At 41.4% G+C, this 19733-nt stretch overlaps 2 protein-coding genes across 3 annotated transcripts in view; both read left to right on the forward strand.

Moving 5' to 3' along the window:
• Window positions 1–19733, forward strand: part of LOC127375919 (uncharacterized) — a 629637-nt gene that overhangs the window by 17169 nt on the left and 592735 nt on the right. The gene's annotated exons all lie outside the window — the stretch shown is intronic.
• On the forward strand, window positions 3629–10369 carry ccn1l2 (cellular communication network factor 1, like 2). Of its 2 annotated transcripts, none has more exons than XM_051422359.1 (5): window positions 3629–5724; window positions 5881–6094; window positions 7132–7494; window positions 8627–8829; window positions 9015–10369. In XM_051422359.1, the coding sequence occupies exons 1-5, from the start codon at window positions 5656–5658 to the stop codon at window positions 9315–9317; spliced, it is 1152 nt and encodes a 383-aa protein (XP_051278319.1). In that variant the 5' UTR covers window positions 3629–5655; the 3' UTR covers window positions 9318–10369. The 2 variants fall into 2 exon arrangements, with proteins under 2 accessions (XP_051278319.1, XP_051278320.1); XM_051422360.1 differs by having other exon boundaries at window positions 9018–10369.

Genomic DNA, 19733 nt, shown 5'->3' on the forward strand with positions numbered 1-19733 from the left:
CAGGACCATGGCAGGAGGCTCCACCAGGATCCATGAGAACCTGCGAGACGAGAAAGCACAAGAACTCCGGGGAAGAAGCGAAGTTAGTAACATGTTAATGGAACATGAATGAGTGCAGAAAGAGAGAGAGAGGAAGAGAGGAGCTCAGTGCACCATGGGAAATCCCCCGATAGTCTAGGCCTATAGCAGCATAACTAAGGGATGGTTCAGGACTCACCTGATCCAGCCCTAACTATAAGCTTTATCAAAGAGGAATGTCTTAAGCCTACTCTTGAATGTGGAGAGGGTGTCTGACTCCCGAACCACAACTGGAAGCTGGTTCCACAGGAGAGGAGCTTGGTAACTGAAGGCTCTGGCTCCTGTTCTACTTTTAGAGACTATAGGAACCACAAGTAGCCCAGCATTCAGAGAACGTAGTGTTCTAGAGGGGTAATAGGGTACTATGAGCTCTTTAAGATATGAAGGGGCCTGACCATGAAGAGCTTTATAGTGTGTCCAGTGCAGAGAAGCTAGTACAGCCCTATTGCTCCTGATGAGCAGTTGGCACCTTGCATGGCATCCTCACTTCAGGCCTATTGCAAATTAGTGGGCAGCACTAGCATTTTTCATTTTAGTTACCAAAACTGAAGATATAAATGTGTTCGACTTAATTGAACTGCTTGTAACTGAGACCTGATGCTAGGCATTTTGAGACAGGCATGTCTAAAAGGAATACTATAGAAAAAAGTGTTTACGTCTACCGAACATGCAATATTGGTTGAAGAGAAGACCCAATTAGATAACGAAATAAAAACAATTGTCTGTAGGTGTGAATGGTTATTTGTCTACACTTGTCAATCCTGTGATGAACTGGCAATCTGTTCAGGGTGTACCTGGCCTCCTGCCCAGTGTCAGCTGGGATCCGCTTCAAACCCCTGTGACCCTGTAAGGGGTACGTGATGATAGATGATGGATGGAGGAGACAAAAAGTGCGAAAAGCCCTAAAAATGCCAATAGATCCTTCCAAATGTTACTACTGTACCTTTAACTGGCTGCAATAAAAATCTTGTTACATATATTCATCATACAAAGTTAAAATCTTTAAAATTTCAGTCCTGGTTGATTTGGTGACCTGAGGTTCAACACTACAGCTAGGCAGGTAAAAAATGTTGAGGTCTGTTCACAGTGCAGCCAAACAACCTCATGTTGTTTTAATAAAGAAGTTGGTCAACAACTGGCCTTTTTTCATCTTGCCATGATCCAGTGTGATATGATTTCATGCTGCATACTACCACGAGTAGTTTTCCATGCAACAGCAGGACCCACACAGTGAAAGGAGTTGGCTGAGTTGGAGGTGTGCACCTGCAGCTCTTCATGTAACAGCTCACTGCGGCTGTTCTTGACTTAAATTAAAACTGACCCACTGACAAAAAGTGCTGAAAATGACTGTAGTATTGATGAGTCATGTTTAAGTGAGTTTCTGTTGCGTGCAGGTAAACTGTCTTTGTAGAGAGCAATAAAAGGTGGAAGTTATTAGAATCAGAATCAGGTTTATTGCCAAGTAAGTTTTTACACATACAAGGGATTTGCCTTGGTGCACTGGTGCATAAGAATCACAAAATATCAAGTACTTTTTAAATATAAAAATATCAAGTTGCTAATCGGACTGCAGAGGAAGTCTTTGTATCTGGGTTGGCTTCACTGGAAGTGTTAAAAACATTGCCCGTTGCCCCCAGAGGCTGAATCATCATCAGATGATAGTGACTGGGTTCCAAGATCACTTTTAATGTGAACTAGCAGCAGCAGGAAAATAGCAACATAAATAAAATTCCAAAATGGAAAGGGTTCATCCTCTGGGAAGCATGAAACTTCCAGCTCCGATTTCATATTTCTTGTGTTCAAATGGAAATGGCAGCATTACAGGACAGGGAGTCAAAATTTGGACATAATACTATCTTCAAAAGATATCAATGACAACAAGTCATTCATTTTTCTTATCTTACACACAACCTCACTGAAATGATCAATTCCCAACCAACAACAAAAGTCTCGTTTTCGTTTGAGGTGGCGAATATGTTAAGGCCCAATCGGGCTAAAATCTCTGGTTATTTGTTAATGTTGGCCAAAAGCTAAGGACACACAATATGGACACTGTGAGGAATGTTTCTTATATAAACCACAAAGCCCTCCATGAGCTTCTTTTAATTTGTACAAACTCATACTTTGCCTTTCATGAGCTCTTATTTGAGTCCAATATAAACTCTGTCTAATCCATTCACGGCTGTTGGTCCTGTCTGGGTTCCTGTTGTGTCTTCTTAGTTCTCTGTGGTTGACTCAGGCGTTACAGCACCTCTTCCTGCATGCTGTACACACTTCCTGTTTATCCTTTGGACTGCCATGAAAGTGTGATTCTGAGCGGTTCAGCAGGATTTGGCCTTTTCGTTACCACATTTCAAGGAAGCCTCACACCGAGTCTCGTCACGCCTATGGCTACAAAATGAAGAAAATTTGAAATATTTGAGACAAGTGTTCTCACAGAACCCTTGAAGGAAGTTTTGTAAGAATGTTAAAACTGCTTTATGGGACTGACTCCTCAGGCTTGCGGTTGGTGTCAGATATCGAGCTGAGAAAATAAACAACAGCGTGATGAATCGCCGACAACTTCTGACCTCCATGTGTTTTGGAAATGTTTGCCTGGCTGACAAACAATGGTTGGCACACGGCCAGGCAGGAGGCTGCCAAACTGGCAACCCCTCTACCCCCCCTCGTCTCCCCCCCTCCTCCAGACCCTCCATCAGTGTCCAACGCAGCGTGGCCAGTACACACATCCTGCCTTTGTGGGCCAGGAATGCCAAGAATCCAGACTGCTGCTGCCCAACAAGGTGCGCTCACCCCATCTCCCCCCGACTCCAGCATCCCTGTGGTTTTACAGCCCAGCCGGCCGGGTGTCTGGGTGGCTGCGTGAGGTTTGATGTTGTGCTCTCTCGGCGCAGAGCAACATCACCGTTCCAGTCTGGAGCTACGACACTTGCTCTCTGGAAGTGAGCTGTGTCTGGTGGGGACCAACTTTCAGCCTAGAGGCCACAGGTTTGCTCCCAGCAACTTCCTTAAGTTTGATGAGGTTTTCAGGGTGGGCTGTGGGGCGCTGAGGTCAGTCTTTTTCATCTTTAAATGTCTTTAATGCCACAAAGTGTGGAAAGGCTTCTGAAACATTATGGCATTACAATTCCTTCCACAAATCCACAAAACTATTAACAATGTATAATGTGAAATGTGATGTGAGCGGGCAGCAGTTTCAACCTTTTTAAACAGCTGTTTGTTAACCTTCTGTACACTACCTGCATAGCACTTGCAGATGACAAAGTAAGAGACTAGCTGGTGACCACAGTGGAGCATATTTCCCTCAAGGAGACAAAAACGGAGCTAAAAGGGAGTGAATGTTACATTCATCAGCTGGCAAGGAATATTCAATTTTTCAATTCAGTTTTATTTGTATAGCGCCAATTCATAACAGAAGTTATTTCAGGACACTTTTCAAATAGAGCAGGTCTAGACCGAACTCCTTATAACATTATTTACAGAGACCCAACAGTACCACCATGAGCAAGACCTTGGCGACAAGGGCAAGGAAAAACTGCCTGTTAAAAGGCAGAAACCTAGGACAGACCCCTCGACCCCTGGGTGGTCGTCCCACCCACCTAGACCAACTAGGGTGAGAGAGAGAGACAGAGAGAGACACAGAGAGAGAGACAGACAGACAGACAGAATATGACTACCAATCACTATCAGAAGTGGTTACAGGTGCAACACAACACACTTCAGACCTCACCCAGCATGGGTGACTTGAAACTTTCAACCAGAGAGACAGTGAAACACTGCTTTCCAGCATGTCTGCTTATGACTGGCTATGACCAGCCGGGTCTCAGACCTCTGAAATAGGTCTAATTTTAGCCTCATTGATGATGGCTCCATTCATGAAAAATAGTGACAGTAAAATGGCCTCAAAAATAATTCTCACAGCTGTATAGGTTCCACATCTGCATATTTCTTCAGTCAACATTACAAAGGAAAAGTTAAAAATAAGACACTCACTGAAAATTCTTGACTTATAAAGCACAAAACAATCTCACCACAAAGTGTTATTTTTAACACTTTAAGGACTTTTTGTCTACATTGGTTAAAAGCATTCAATCTCCAGAACAGCTACTAAGACAACAACATGGACAAGAAGTCCCTAAAGTGTGTAGAAAATTGGGGAAGCATCTATTTTTCCATGACAACTGGGAACGCTATCTGCTGAGGAAGATCATTTGATATGTTTAAAAGCTCCAAAACATCCCTTTAATCATCTGTTGCCCTTCTAAGTGTTTTTAACCCTCAGGGTGGGAATCACTGCTATAAAATGTTACTCTGCACTCCGTTCTGGTCAAAGGTCCCACAGACACAGTGCTGCTCAGTTCCTCTGTAATTATGCCATGCTTAATTAATGCATCATATCCATAATCTTATATAATTATGATATATATCTTGTTAAATTGGTTTTGACACACAGATGTATTACATTAGTTGCGTCCACAGTCTTAGTACTTTCTCTCAGCAGACTGTGTACACCATGTTTTTAGGGAACAAGGGGAGACCTTCAGCAGCTTATCAAATGTGGCAAATTACATTTCCCATGTTTCATGAGCCAACGCTTAATGTGAGGACCTTCCTGCTCTCCAACAAAACACTTTTTACGTGCCCCTGGGATGACAATGGGAATGCAGAGTTTTTCCTACCAATCATGGGAACCTGAGGATAGGCCTGTATTTCCTGGAATGCGGCCCATTAGGAAAGAGATGGAGGGAACACAGGATGTCCTGAGCACTGTGTCCCACAGCACACTGCAGTGTGGAGAAAGCACAGAGCCCGGCTGCTTGGCCAGAGCTGGTGGAAGACTTGTTCACAGGGATTTTCTCCACATCACCACTTCCCCTGTTAAATACTCTACCACGATGGACTGGGATTCCCTACTCAGGTTTTCCATTACACCTAGTCCTACCATTGTTTTCTTTTTTCTTGCAGACATCTGTCAAATATGACCTAACCTGTCTAATACCCCTTGGTATGCATGTGTGGGAGGGTCAGGGTTACCCTTAAAGTCAGGAAATACAATAGATTTGAATCAATATTTGGTTACCTGCATGGACCAGCTAATATTAATTATTTGTCTCTTGTGTATATTTTGACACCTTTCTCCCTGAGGTCACATGTTCACAGTTACGCAGTTATTTGAACACGTCTCTGCCACTATTTCACACCAGCAAGCCCGCCACCTCCTCCCTCTGGACACTCTCCAGCCGTCTTCAGAGGAGAGCTGATGATATCACAGGGAGGGCGGGGGCATGTGTGTCTATAAGTACAGGCCCCGCACAGGGAAACCTCTCTATGAAGCGGAGCTGAGCTGTGCTGAGCTGTGCTGACACTTAGATACTGTATAGGAGATCAGGCAAGAGCAGACGGGTGTACCTCTTGGTGCACAGACTCTCAACTGTGGATACGTTTTTAAACTGGAGTTGAAAGACAAGACTTTTCCCCTCTTGGGACAGTTGATCTGGATAACTTCTTCCTTCTTACTTCCTGTATTCCTTTTGAAGGTTTTTACCAGTGTCTTTTGGTTTGCCTGCTGTAGTCAGGATGCTTAGCCCTGTTACTTTGCAGCAGATCGTTTCCACCCTGTTTGTGCTCGGTAGTGCAGCAGTGATGGTGAGTTCAGTGACTTGTGGCATATTGCTTTTAAACTATTGATTTCATGTTGGTTAGTCATTATAGCTAATATTGGATGAACTTCCATTTTATTCCTTTTATCATTTACACATCCGACCACTGTCACACATCCTGACCTCTGACCTTCTTTCTCAGTCAAAGGTTGAGTGCCCGGCCGAGTGCTCCTGCACCCCCTCGCCCCTGCTGTGCCCACCAGGCGTCAGCTGGGTGACTGACCACTGTGACTGCTGTAAAGTCTGCGCCAAGCAGTTCAATGAGGACTGCAGCGCCACCGAACCTTGCGATCACATCAAGGGGCTACGCTGCCATCTGGGGGCTGGAGGAGACCCTGAGAGAGGACTGTGTCGAGGTGAGGGCGATAGCTAGGCTGGCCAAAGGACATGATTAAACTGAGCTATTACAAAATATGGGTTTACATCACAAAAAGTTGTTTGGTTGAAAGTAAATCCTGAATGTAGTTAAAAATAAAAAGTGAAGAACATGAAACAATGTAGTAACAAAAGGGGTCACCAGATAATTAAAAGGATGTTTGTTTATGTTTTTCTGACTTTTCTCTTGATTGTATTTTTTCCTTGTAAAATACTGCATCATTTCTTTAAAGCAGTCAATTCCCTTGGTTGAACAGCTCAAGTAATGTCATGTGGAGACACAAGTAGACATTCATTCATTTTAAGGGTCCACAGACCACAAGGTATAAGAACCACTGGACTAGATAATGTAACCCAAAAGGAAAACAGGATGTATAGGCTATACTGGGTGAACTATAATTAGTTTTCCCAAATGATGTACAGATCATCAGTCATTCTATTATCTTAACTTACTTGACAAACCGTGCATACACCTGCTGTAAACGGGAAAACATGTCATGCACCCAGACACCCCTAGGTTTGGGCTAAGCCCCAAATGTTTACAATGTCTGGCTCCACCCCTGGTGGAAGACCTCTTTCAGGTCCAACAAAATAACCCTGGTGATGAGGGTTATTTTAGAGAATACAAAACTTAACCCAAAAAACTGCATTACAAACTGGGGGTGTGAGGTTCTAAAGATGTGAGTGCAAGGGTCTAATAAAAGGTGCTATTAAGTTGTAGGTTGAGTGTAGTGTATAGTCATGACTAACAGACACGATATTACGGTACTCTGTTGCACAAATGATCTTTTTTAATTTGGAATTGCAATCCAAAATCATTGGCATATCCCTTTAAATTGTTCAAAGAGCATGAAATCCTGAAATATTCCTTTTTTGAAAATATATCTCTTTGCGCAGTTTCTTCTGACAGGCTATGATGTATTTGAGTACAGATGCTAGGGTTCTATCTATCCTTCTGTGAAGCCCTCAGGTCTTTCCTCACAGCTCTGTTTCCTGTTTTGTGTGTGTGTATTGACAGCTGAGGCCCAGGGTTTGCCTTGCGAGTTCAGCGGGCGGGTGTACCAGCACGGCGAGGACTTCCAGCCCAGCTGCCAGCACCAGTGCACCTGTATGGACGGGGTGGTGGGCTGCATGCCCCTCTGTCCTCACCAAGTGCCCCTGCCCGAGTGGCGCTGCTCGAGGACCCGGCTGACCAGGCCTGAGGGCGGCTGCTGCGAGGAATGGGTGTGTGACGATGACAACCACATCAGTCAAGAGCCAGACGAGCTGACACACACCCCCCTGCCAGACAGCCAGCCCCTTCCCAACCACATCAGTACCCTGCTGCAGGTCCAGCTGCAGCCTCTGCACCCAGCTGCCACCAGAGGGGCCACATTCAGAGGTAAAAATCACAGCGTAACCCAGCAAGGCTTTTCCCAGCGCCCACCACCATCACTAAATATGGTCTGAAGGAAGTTTTTCATGTAGATGTGCAGGAGATGCACAGCGCCAACATCCTTGAAAATGAAATTTTCCACATTATGATAAAATGTCATGGTTAAACAAATCCACTGGTGCAGGCTATGACTCCAACATTTTATTAGAAACCTTCTAAGAACCGGTTTTCTTTTTCAACGGCTAGAGAACCACCGTAGAGCCACGTCATTCCGTCATTACGTCATTACGTCACTGTAAACGTCTCCAATGTTAGCTTTTGTTACCAAAGTTACACTAGCTGCCTAGCTAGCTAGCTGTTGGTCAGCTAACGTTACAAATATTAGATTTTATAAACGTTGAATGTAACATAAATGTTATGAATGACCACTGTGAGAAATTAGTCGCTATGCTTGCTGGGGAAATGTTAGTTCACAAACAGCTGGCAGCTAGCTCAATGTTACGTATATAAAATCTATGTTATGACAGAAGCTGTTCGAGCCAGTTCTTTGGCTGTTGTGTGAATAACTGGTTTGAGATTTGGTACTGGCTGCGAACTGGTAAAAAATGGGTAATAAATATATTTAAAATGAACAAACAAGACCATTAGAGAGAAGATGAACTACTTCTATATAGTTATTCTTAATGCCTGCTGCCAGGTCAGATTGGGTTAGTGTCCCTTTGAAATAAATAAAAAACACTACCACTTTTGTCCACAAGGGCCGCCAGAAAACACAAAGGTTCCTTTCAGGGGCTGTAAACAACATTTAATGTCTTAAGCCCTGCTAGTGACCTTTCTAGGTAAAAGGTCATGGGGTTGCCAGAATCTTTATGATTTATCTTTTGTGGATCATAAATGTCTTAAGGATTTCATGAAAATGTGGCTATTGAGATATTGTGTAAAACAAAACAACCGACTAACATCCCCATGTTCTTCTAGTACTGGAGCAGAAAATAGAATCACATAAGCATAATTTGAAGCAAAGTTCATGAATATGTGAATTACTTTTTTTTCACAAATACATCATAATGCTGAATGGTTGCAGGCATACGTTGTTTGATTGTAACTCGCTGTCTTTCATTTTTTGGCTCTCCCACAGAGATGGCATCGGTCCCCATGTCTGAGGTGTTACTTGAACACAGCTGCTTCCCGCAAACCACAGAGTGGACCGAGTGTTCCACCACATGTGGGATGGGCATTTCAAGTCGAGTGACCAATAGTAACCCAGACTGTCGGCTGGTCAGAGAAACCAGACTGTGCCAGATCCGGCAATGTGAGCTGCAGCTTCCTGTAGCTAGCAAGGTATGCTAAACATAGATAGGATAGATAAAACTGGCTTTGGGTTGATCATATTTGTCAGTTAAAGAGTTCATGTGAATTTCACAGTGTATGGAAAATAAACACTGCATTGTCCTTGATGAAAATTGAATAGGTGTTTCATTATGTCACTCTAATGATCTGTTCTGATCTCCGTTTCTGTTGTCCAGAAGGGGAGGAAGTGTCAGCGAACTGTCCGCCCACAGGAAGAGGTCAGAATCACCTTCGCCGGATGCTCGACAGCACAGCGGTACCGCCCTCGCACTTGTGGGACTTGCGCTGATGGCCGCTGCTGCACACCCTCCCACTCTCGCACTGTGAGGCTTCGCTTCCACTGCCCGGACGGAGAGGGCTTCTACAGAAACGTCATGTGGATCCAGCGCTGCAGCTGCAGTACAAGCTGTCGCACACACAGCGGGCCCTCCAGCCCTTCAGTCAGCCTCCACAACGACATCCACACCTTCAGGCACTGAGGCTGACTCATCACGCTCAGCCCTGGCCTGGCACACTGGGCAAAGACTCTGCACCCCCTCCCCCTGGGTGAGCTCCTGTCAGCCCCCTCCTCCTCCTCCCTAACCAGGCAATACGCTCGCTTGCACTTTAAGCTTCCTGCCACGATGGCATCAGTTTGTCCACACTAGAGGTGTGTTAGCTCTCTAGTACCAGGGCAGCACTGAGGACAACACACTGCAGTGTGCTAACTGTTGGCAGACAGCTTTTACTGAAACTTCTTTTATTTATTTGTGTCCTCTCCACAGAGGGCCACATGACAGTTGGCTGTTTAGACCAGTAACAGACGGAGAACATTGATGAGTTGTGATGGGATTTATGGACATGCAATTTAATTAATGAGGAAGAACTAGATGACATAAGACATATACGTTAGTGACTATAGGAACTATGTGTTCATCATTGCCTGTCCTTTGTCATACAATGTTTCCTACATATGTATTGATTGTGGAATTCATTAAGAGTGTGTGTGTGTGTGTGTGTGTGTGTGTGTGTGTGTGTGTGTGGGCTTGTTTTACTACATTTGTGGGATCCGACAGCTTTGTGGGGACCAGAATGCTGGACCCAACCAGTTCAAAGGCCTGTCTTTTAGGGTTAGGGTTAGAATAAGGTTAGGGTAAGGGGCTAGAGAATGCAACTTGTCCCCAGAAATGTGTGTGTGTGTGTGTGTGTGTGTTGGTGCGTGTGTAGGTGAAAGTGTACTGGTATGTTAGAAGAAACATAACTTTTTTGTTTACAGAGAATGTGCTCATTATGCTACTACAGTATATAGATTAAAGCATATAGTGTACATAGACTTCACTCTTAATTGTGGAGTGGTAAATTCTAGGATCACCTCATTTTACGGGGTGTGATTTTATTTTATGTTTTGTGTGTGTGTCCTTCACAGTGTACATACAATGCTTTATTCTTAGGGAAGAAATTATGCTCTATATTTAAGACATGTTACATGTGTCCATTGGATGTTTTTGTCTGTAGACTTCTGTACATCAAATAAAAACGTATCAACCTATAATGTTTCTTATTTGTTGGCTAAAGTTTGAATTAAAGCCTGTGAACACCCACACAGGTGTTTGCAGTTATTCTGGCTGAATTTATTAGGTCTACCAATAACTATGATAAAGATGTAATTTGTCCTGCCTTAACAGGTGCAACAAAGCTAACAGGAGACTCAGGTGACGTCAAGATGTCAGTCAAATACAGTATACACACCCACACAGTCCTGAGAAGAGTTCTTATTAAGCAGACTGGCCACCTGTGAAATCTGATTGGCCACCCCAGGTGCCACCTCTTTATTCTTCCCTCTTTCACTTGTCTTTCAGGCTCTGTTTTTAGCTAGACTGAAGATACTGGTATCATATGAAACAAGCTGACCTAACACATTCACTGGTACCATGTCATGCTAGCAAGTCGGGAGGGGGGATAAATAATGCTCCAAAGTTAGGCAAAATTTTGCAGATGGAAAAACTGACATGGCCAATTTCCCCTTGACCTCTGACCTCAAGCTATCTGAATGAAAATGGGCTCTATGTGTATCCGCATGTCTCCCCTTTACAGACAAGCCCACTTTATTCTAATCCCATGCAGTCTTTTGCATGTGGTATAAATGTGTTGAAATGTTCTCTTAATGTATTGTTTGGATATTTCTGCACACTGGTGTCCACACATAGTGTAGGACTTGTATACATTGAGAATGACTGCAAAGCTGAGACATAAAATGATTATTCATTATTTATTTATTATTTTTGCAGGTATTTGGTAAATGTATTGAACAAATTAAAATTTTGACCTGATGATGGCGCTGAGGAAAGACCAGGGGATCAAGTCATTACAACAGACATTTATCACAGCAGCCATTTTGATATATAATAGTAGGGTAAACAAAGGTGTTACCCATGATATTAATAAAGGTTCTGTTCCATTTAGTGTAGCAGAGGCTTTACAGTGAGGCAACATGAACAACAGCAGCACCCTGACTCTGTTTGACCTGAATGGAACTGAACCTTAATGAGTACCATCTCTAACACCTGTGGTTACCCTACTATTTCATGTCCGAATGGCTGCTGTGAAAAAGGTCTATACATCTCGAGGAGGACATTAATGTCTGAACCAAATTTCATGGCAATCCATCCTATAGTTATTGAAACATTCAACTTTCAAACAAAAATATCAACTTCCTCGTAGTCTTGCGATACCAGATGATTGGAGATCTCAGTGGAAAACATTAGAATAATGCCGATAGGGTATGTTAATAAATCAGAGCTTCTCAGTGCCCAGATCTCTGTGTTCGTGTTGCCTCGTGGACTTACAGAATGCTCCGGCTGGCTCTGGAGCACAAACATTACGGCAGGCTACTAAATTCCTCACCCTGGCCTCTGCCTCCTTCTGAGAGGAGAGAGGAACACTTCGCCCTCCTGACTGCCCCAGTCAGAACTACTGGTGCGGGCTTCATCACTACCAGCTCTCCAACTTCTACTTCCAACCAACCAGAGATATTTAGTGTGGTTGGATCGTACTTGAGTAGCATCTGCCTGGTGGGTAGTACAGACAGAGTGCCAGAAATTAGGGTGGTGCAAGAGGAGACAGCTCTTGAAGTGTCATAAGTTGAAAGAGCTCATTCTGTAGGGAGTGTGAATGTGTTCAGGGAATTCAATGTGCCCATTAGATTTTGATAGTTTGTAAGTAAGTAAGTACTTAAGTAAGTAAGTAAGTACTTGAGTAAGTAAGTAAGTAAGTAAGTAAGTAAGTAAGTAAGTAAGTAAGTAAGTGTAAGTTTTGGTCCTATGGTGGCGCTTTTTCAGATCCCCAAGTATTCAAACATAAGGACTCTTGTTGGCCAGGAACTATACTGTAAGGAAACAAACACTCTGCTTCAAATGTGATTTTGTCGCATTAAAAAGCCACGCCCTCCCACCCAGACAGCATGTTTGACTGATTGGCTTATTGTCTCAGAACTGTTTGCAAAGTGATGTGTGAGATAAATGAAACGTTTGTGAAAAGCTGTCCACAGAACGTGGCTGTAGTGCGGTCATAAGACAAAAAGAGAGTAAGAGAGTATTTGTCACTACCATATATCCAGTGTTTTGGTTACTTTTTAACATGGGTGTTCCAAGTTGGGCTGGATAAAATGTTTTCTAAATGGGACTATCTATCTTAAATTCAACTGACAACAGGTCAAATATTAGTATCCCCCTCTGCATCCTCCTCCAGACGAGGCTAAATTCTTTTACCATCCGACCGGCAGGCAGGAACCAAAAAGCACACATGGCATACCGTCTCACCATGGAGACTTCTTTACCATGTGCTGTCGTCACTGAAAGTGCCACTGGTTCCTATTTGATGACTCAACATTACCCTTGATGACAATGTTTGTCTGCTGGGGCTGTTTGGTTGGTGTAAATTCGGGGAAATGATTCTTCCGACAGAATTGTTGCACACGAAAGCTGGTGTCCCATGACAACATCTGACTGCTCATTTGTTTAACAGCCATTGTGGCATTTCAGTGGAATTCATGGCACTATGAGAATCAGATGCTAGCAGACACTGGGAAAATATTTCAGGGCTGGTTTCTCATCCTGTTCAATTCCAAAACATATGGGTCTCCACCTTCACTGAGGGTTAGGGTTAGGGTTAATGGTTGGTTGAGCTCAGTATAGAGCTGGGAGCACTCTGTATATGTTGAATTGCATGCTTGCCTGTAATTTATAACCACACCAAAGGACACATTTTAGATGTTTCAAGTTTAGAACAGAATCATTTACAATAATATGTCGATTTTAAAGTAAGAATATGTGAAAAGATAGATAATATTTATTTGTGCAATTTCCAGATTACTGTAGTTTAAACAGAAAAACTGTAATACAGTAGAGTAAGAATTACAACATCAATGCGTTAAAATTATATTTTTTGTCAGGTAGATTTTCTTATATACAGAAAGAAACAAAATTGACAAATTCACGTGTTAAAATTAACAGATGGGAATGTGTACAAATCGTACAAATACAGTAAACTTATATTATTATGAAGGGTTTAAAAAATACGTGTGTTTAACCCATTCCGCTATTAAGAGTCTAGCTTTCACGCTACCTCACACAGCCTTAGTGCTGCCATTCAGTAACAGTAACAACATTGGTATGCAACATACGTAAACATAACATCACTTTGTCTTTTCCAGGAAGTTTTTTGATAAACTTTACTAGAAAACCTAAATGAACATTTGAAGTTTTTTTTTTGTTGTTTTTTTTTTATATATATATATATATATATATACACACACACACACACACACATGTTTACAGTTTTATCTATTTTATTTTAATTTTAATATATTTTAATATTATATTTAATAATTTGTTATTACTGTTATATTGACAACAGACTACTTATTTTAACTGTAGCCTGTTACTTTACTACTGTTTTAATGACATTTTTAGTTAACACATTCATTGTAATTAATTACTTATTGACTGAAATTGATTGATTGTGACTGTGATTGTGATTGAGTCAATCATAGTTACAGTATTACCAACAGTATAGATTATAATTAATTTATTGTAAATATTGTTTTCCTTTATTGTTATTATTATTATTTTGAATTCCAAATGCTTGCTTTGGCAATATGTACAATGCTACGTCATGCCAATAAAGCCATTTGAATTGAAATTGAATTGAAATTGAAATTGAGTCAGAACTGTAGTTTGTTGTTGTTGTTGTCAACAACAGTGATGTCAGTTAGATCTGGTTAGAACAGAGCTATGGAATATTAAATCATCCATCTCGGCTCATTTAGTTTTAAAACTACAGGTTACGAGCTTCTTTTAAAAATACAAAAGTGTGCAATTATCAGTTATCGTATCGGTATCGGCCACGAGAAGCAGGTAATTATTGGTTATCATATTGTCTGAAAAAAAAATCCACATTGTGTATCCCTGTATAAGCTCCTTTCTAGGACATTATTAGGAAAATATTTGACTTGTCATATACAGTTTTACTGAACTGCGTGGTTCGCAATGATGACAATAAGCACCATGGCCAAAAAAGCAGTGCTCTCTAGGTAATCTCTGGGAGACTACACAGCAGTGAGAGCTTTGCACCAAATACACAGAGAAATATCTCAGAAATACATGCTTAGATAAAATTTGTAAATGTTTTTCAGAACAAATTAAAACAAAAAAAGTTATTAATTTTAATAGCAAATATAACAAAAATGTAAAAGATGAAAACTGAGGGTAACACTTTACAAATCAAATCACACATTTATATGCAGTGGGTTATAATGTACGGAGTGGCCGAAGAGAGAAAAAAATATATATCAAGATCACGTTTTACTACATTGAGTACTCAAAATGCTAATGCGTGCGCACAAAGTACAATTAATTCCCACGTTTGGTTCATTTGTGTTCATCTTAATCCAAGTATACCCACCATGTGTAGACACACAACTCATACAAAACATTTTTATAAAAAAGAGCTGAAAAAAACCTAAACTGTTTGGTACATTTTTATTGAATAAAATTGTGTAAACTGTGCACAATGGCGGCTTTAGACTGGCCTACCACAGCCCACTGACAGACTTTGTTCTTGACCATGACTTCTAATTTCAGACTTGTCCATGCCTTTCCATTGCTAGCTCTTCCAAAGAGTTAAATAAGTTGGAAAAAACATTGTTCTAGCATTGCTGTAAAGAATCATCATTCACTCATTTCCATTGAGAAACAACCAATTTGCAGACTTTCCCTTTCTGTATCACACTACTCCAAACTCCATAACAATCCAGTCCCTGTGGACTCAGGAGATCAAGGATGACTCATTTCTAAACTAATACCACCAAACTCAGATGACACTGAGGTGCTTATCCTCAGGAGAGAGAAAATAGAGCCTCAGATGGAAGGATCTCTCCACATCACAGTGAGGGAGCTTCATAAATGTGATTGTCTTGGCAGTGTGCGGCGCTGTGATGCTCCACAGCAGGTTTATATTGGCTGGGAACCCAGACTGGAAGATACAGGTGTTGTCCAGCCTCACAGAGAGCTGTGACTTTCAGCATGACCATGACAGAGGAACAGGAAATATGTCGGAAATCAACGGGGCCTCGGAAAGTGGTGGAAGTTGGCCTGCGCTGCCACACCGTCCACAGCAGAGGAAATCCCCCCACCCCCACCCCCATCCTGCCATGCACTTTGAAAAAGGATGTGTCAAAGTGGTTCCTCTTCGGCACAATGTGGGATAACAACACACGTCTACGTATGAGTTGTTATTGGCTTGTTGTTCTGAAAACGAATGTGTGGGACATGACTCATCCTCTTTTAAGAGAGACAGCTAACATCTTTTATGGAACTAAAGTCAACATTTCCATAAAGTGTTCACAGTCAAGTAAACGCTGTGACGTCAAGACTGATTTAAAGGACTACGCTACAATAACTACTACTACCGTTGTGTCTCTATTACATACCTGCCAACTTTTCAAAAAACCTTGGAGTGACATTTTGTCGGGGGTGACCAAAATTATGCCGCGCACGCAGCCACACAAGTTGGTGGCTCAGATATCAGAGAATTGGAATTCATTTGATGTTGTTGTGTACCCATGTTGTACCCTGCATTCTGGTGGTTTGTGGGGAGGCCCAAAGCCGCTGATAGGGGCAGCCTACTGGAGATGGACAATATTGGTTACATTCTGAGAAGCAGACATAGTTGGAGGTCCACCCCCAGGAAATTTTGGATTAAGTAGATGTGATTTCCTGCATTCTAATGGATTTTTGGATGGTCTGCTAAAGATGTGCAATACCTGAACTTATTCTGATTCATGTTCGGCATCATGACTTGTAGGGCCTTCTAGACTTGAGCTGAACATTCAACTAGGAAACTATTGTTGTGCCTAAATGACTGCCTGTATCACAATGAAGCCTTATTCATAGACCAGTGTTTAAGATTTGACCTAGGTACCTGTAGGTTGATTGATATTTTAATTAGAATGGTATTAAACTAATTCTTAACTGAAACCTAACCTATGTTGTGAATAATTGTATTCTTAAGAGCACTTCATGATTTTTGTTCAGCCAAAAACGGGTCTCCTGCTGCTTGTTATGACAGCTTTCACCACACTAAATCATGTTCACACGCAAACAAATAGAAAAAATATATAAAAAACACAAACAATTTATTTCAAGATTGAAAGTTTAAGAGAGTGATTACTCAATTGGACGACATTTCATTGTTACATACCTAGTCTCAGCTCTGATTCTCATCAGACTTCTCGAGGTAGTTTCTCCCGCTGTCTTTCTCCGTATCTCTTCTTCTGTCGCTAACTTCGGGGTGCCATAGACCATAGATATACATAATAAAGGTCTTTATTATGTATATCTATGCCATAGACTGTATATATAGAACGGGGTGCAGCATATATGGGTGCAGCGCATAGGGTTCAGTGGCGCTCATCAACGGAGTTTAAAAAGGAGCGAACAAGTCTCGGCCCAAGATCAGATTTTGGATCAGAAATTGGATGCCTGTGAAAACAGGCAAAAACTTGTGTCACACGGCGAAAGCATGAGAGTTGGTAGCTCTGCTACTACTGCTACTATTACTGCTACTGCTGACAATGATGCTACTACCACATTGTTTGCTGCTGGTATCAATTAACCTTTCCTAAGCCCTGCCCTTTTTGGAACCTTGGTCAGCTTTCTCCTTTCCTGCACTGTCACATCTTAGGTTTGCTAGCTAATGTTAGTGCAGTGTGTAGTCTGATTATGTTGCATTGCAGTGTGGAAAAAATGGAGTCCGGTTCTACTTTTTGGGCCAGACTACCCTACAGTTCACAGCTGACAGGTGATAAGAAGTGAGAGGAAACACAATGTGTAGCACAGGTAGCACATATGTGTCTGCAGTTCTCCTCCAGTCCACAGTAAAGTTGGCCTATGTTGAATGTGTTCTACTCACTTCAAATGTTAAGTCCTACATAAAAAGAGGTTTTGCTTTTAGTTTGATCCCCATTTGCATTCGTAAAAAACAATTCTTTGATCTGGTTTTACTTCATTTACATTGCAGAAGCACTGATTTGCTTTTTAGGCTAATTGTTCCTACATTAGAGAATATCACAGCTTGCCTAACTAACACCTTGCCTCAGCCAGTCTGTGCTAGATCAGCTCCAGCTGATGTAGAACCTTGCAGTAGTGGAGCTGGTTGACGTGAATATATTTAGAATCATGAGTGTTCACTGCCCTCCAGTGGTCAATGTTAAACTTGTGGATAAATCATATATCAACTCTATCAATAGTAAGTCTTCTAAGTTTTCTGTCTCCAGACCAGTGTAACCTGTCAACAGGGAATATTATATTTTGCTTTATAGAGTATAATTACTTGCAAATGCAAGTAGTGTTATGTGATAATATATGATGTTAATGTTAAATTAGAACACATTTAGGCTACACAATAAATTGCATTGAATGTCAATGTCCCACTATAACCAGTCCACCCACCCCCCCCCCACCCCTTGTACCAACATGGTGGGTTGATTTGGGTCATTTAGCACGCTTACCAGGTGAATTAAATCAGTGATTAATTGGGGCGCCCCATGTACAAAGGCTTACTTCGAATCCCACCATGCTGCTTGTCATCCCTCCCTTTCCTGTCTATTGTCTGTTCTATCCAATAAAGGGAAAAAGCCCCAAAACAATATTAAAAAAAGAATAATCTGTGATTAATTAAGGTAATAAGATTTTTTTGGCTCTCCTCATGAGGGCCTATTCAGTCCCCGTTATTTCTACCCAGTCTTACGCCCCTGACCGGCAAGAGTGTCACCTGCTAGACATGGAGCTCAGACAGACAGACTTTAAAAAAAACTACATTCGCACTAAAACAAACTTTGTCATTTGTTTTACCTGTCTGAATTCACGCAAACTATGAACAGACCAATGGGCAATTGCCTGACCAACAGAAATTCAGTGGTCACAATTAGAAACTCATTCTCACATTCTTCAGTGGGAATCATACAGTAATTGATAGTTACTGAATATATTTATTTCTTTAGAGTTGTCAATGTAATAATAGAACACACAAAAAGTAACTATGTGGGCAACTTTGATAGACAATGAAGGCTACATATGATGATTTCCACAGAAACCTCTTTAATGTATTTCTACAACAAATGAAACAGAGTTTGAAAGCATATATATATATTTATATATATACATATACACACCTGATTGCTGATCCTTTGAGAATGCTTTTCAGTTCATGCTCTGTTTTGTGTTTCTCTCATTCCATTATATTGAACCTCATATATCAGGATATGCAATATAACCCTGCCAATGCAATGTTCTCTGTTCCTCCTTATAGGATGCTGTCCTCTACTGGAACTCAACTGGAAGTACAGGCCAGCTTGACGTACTGATGTACTGACTGAGACCAGGGACCTACTGAGACCTAATCTGGCCTGTAAGAGTCCTTGAACAACAATGAATCCCTGTTCTGTCATCTTCACCAGCACTTTGACCTTCCTGTGAGGTGGATGGAGCGGACTAGATTAAGAAGATCAAGTGTGTCCTCATCATAGTCCATACACTGTGTCTTTTATCAATGTATGCAAGTATGATTGCTGGCTTCAATGGTTAATGTGGCCATAGAATATTATGATTATGATTTTAATAACAGTATAAAAAAAAGTGTATGGATAAGAGGATGAGATATTGGGGCACAGACACACACACACACACACACCATTTCCGTAAGCCTTAGGCTACACTATGAATGTGTGACGTGCTGGTGTGAAATTTGCCTCTTTGTAACCAACATGCATTGAAATCATAAGTTGCATATTTACACATACAAATACAATTTTTGTTATGACTACAGTAAAAATGTTATCTCAAAATCGTATAATTCTTCTTCAGAAAAAAAAAGACTAATTGTTCCTTAATTCTATTGGCAATAAGATAATAATTTCTGATTAATAAAGCAATTTTGGACATTTATGGAAATATTTCTTCCTCGTACAATTATTATTGTCTACATCAGTGGTTGTCAATGTTCCTGGTATCAAGAAACCCCAAACTGATACACAACAGACTTGTATTTGTATCAGGGACCCCCGACTGTTAAGATTTATTTATTCCATAATAACTGTCTCTAGTGTAATTTGGCAGATTAACAGTGAAGAGAGTGTGAAACCCATACGCCCGGACCCCAGGTTGAGAACCACTGATTTACATCGATGTAAAGTAAAAAAAAAACGTTCCATCATTTGTTTTCATAGCTGTTTCCCATGCGCACACACTCAGTGACATCCTATGGGGATCTTATGGGATGTGAATGTGCATATTAATCAGCCACTATAAACTCATAAATCATTTTGACTGTGGACACGCCCCCCTGCTCTCTCATTGGCT

Source organism: Dicentrarchus labrax, unplaced genomic scaffold, assembly GCF_905237075.1.
Source record: "Dicentrarchus labrax unplaced genomic scaffold, dlabrax2021, whole genome shotgun sequence".
Classification (NCBI taxonomy): domain Eukaryota; kingdom Metazoa; phylum Chordata; class Actinopteri; family Moronidae; genus Dicentrarchus; species Dicentrarchus labrax.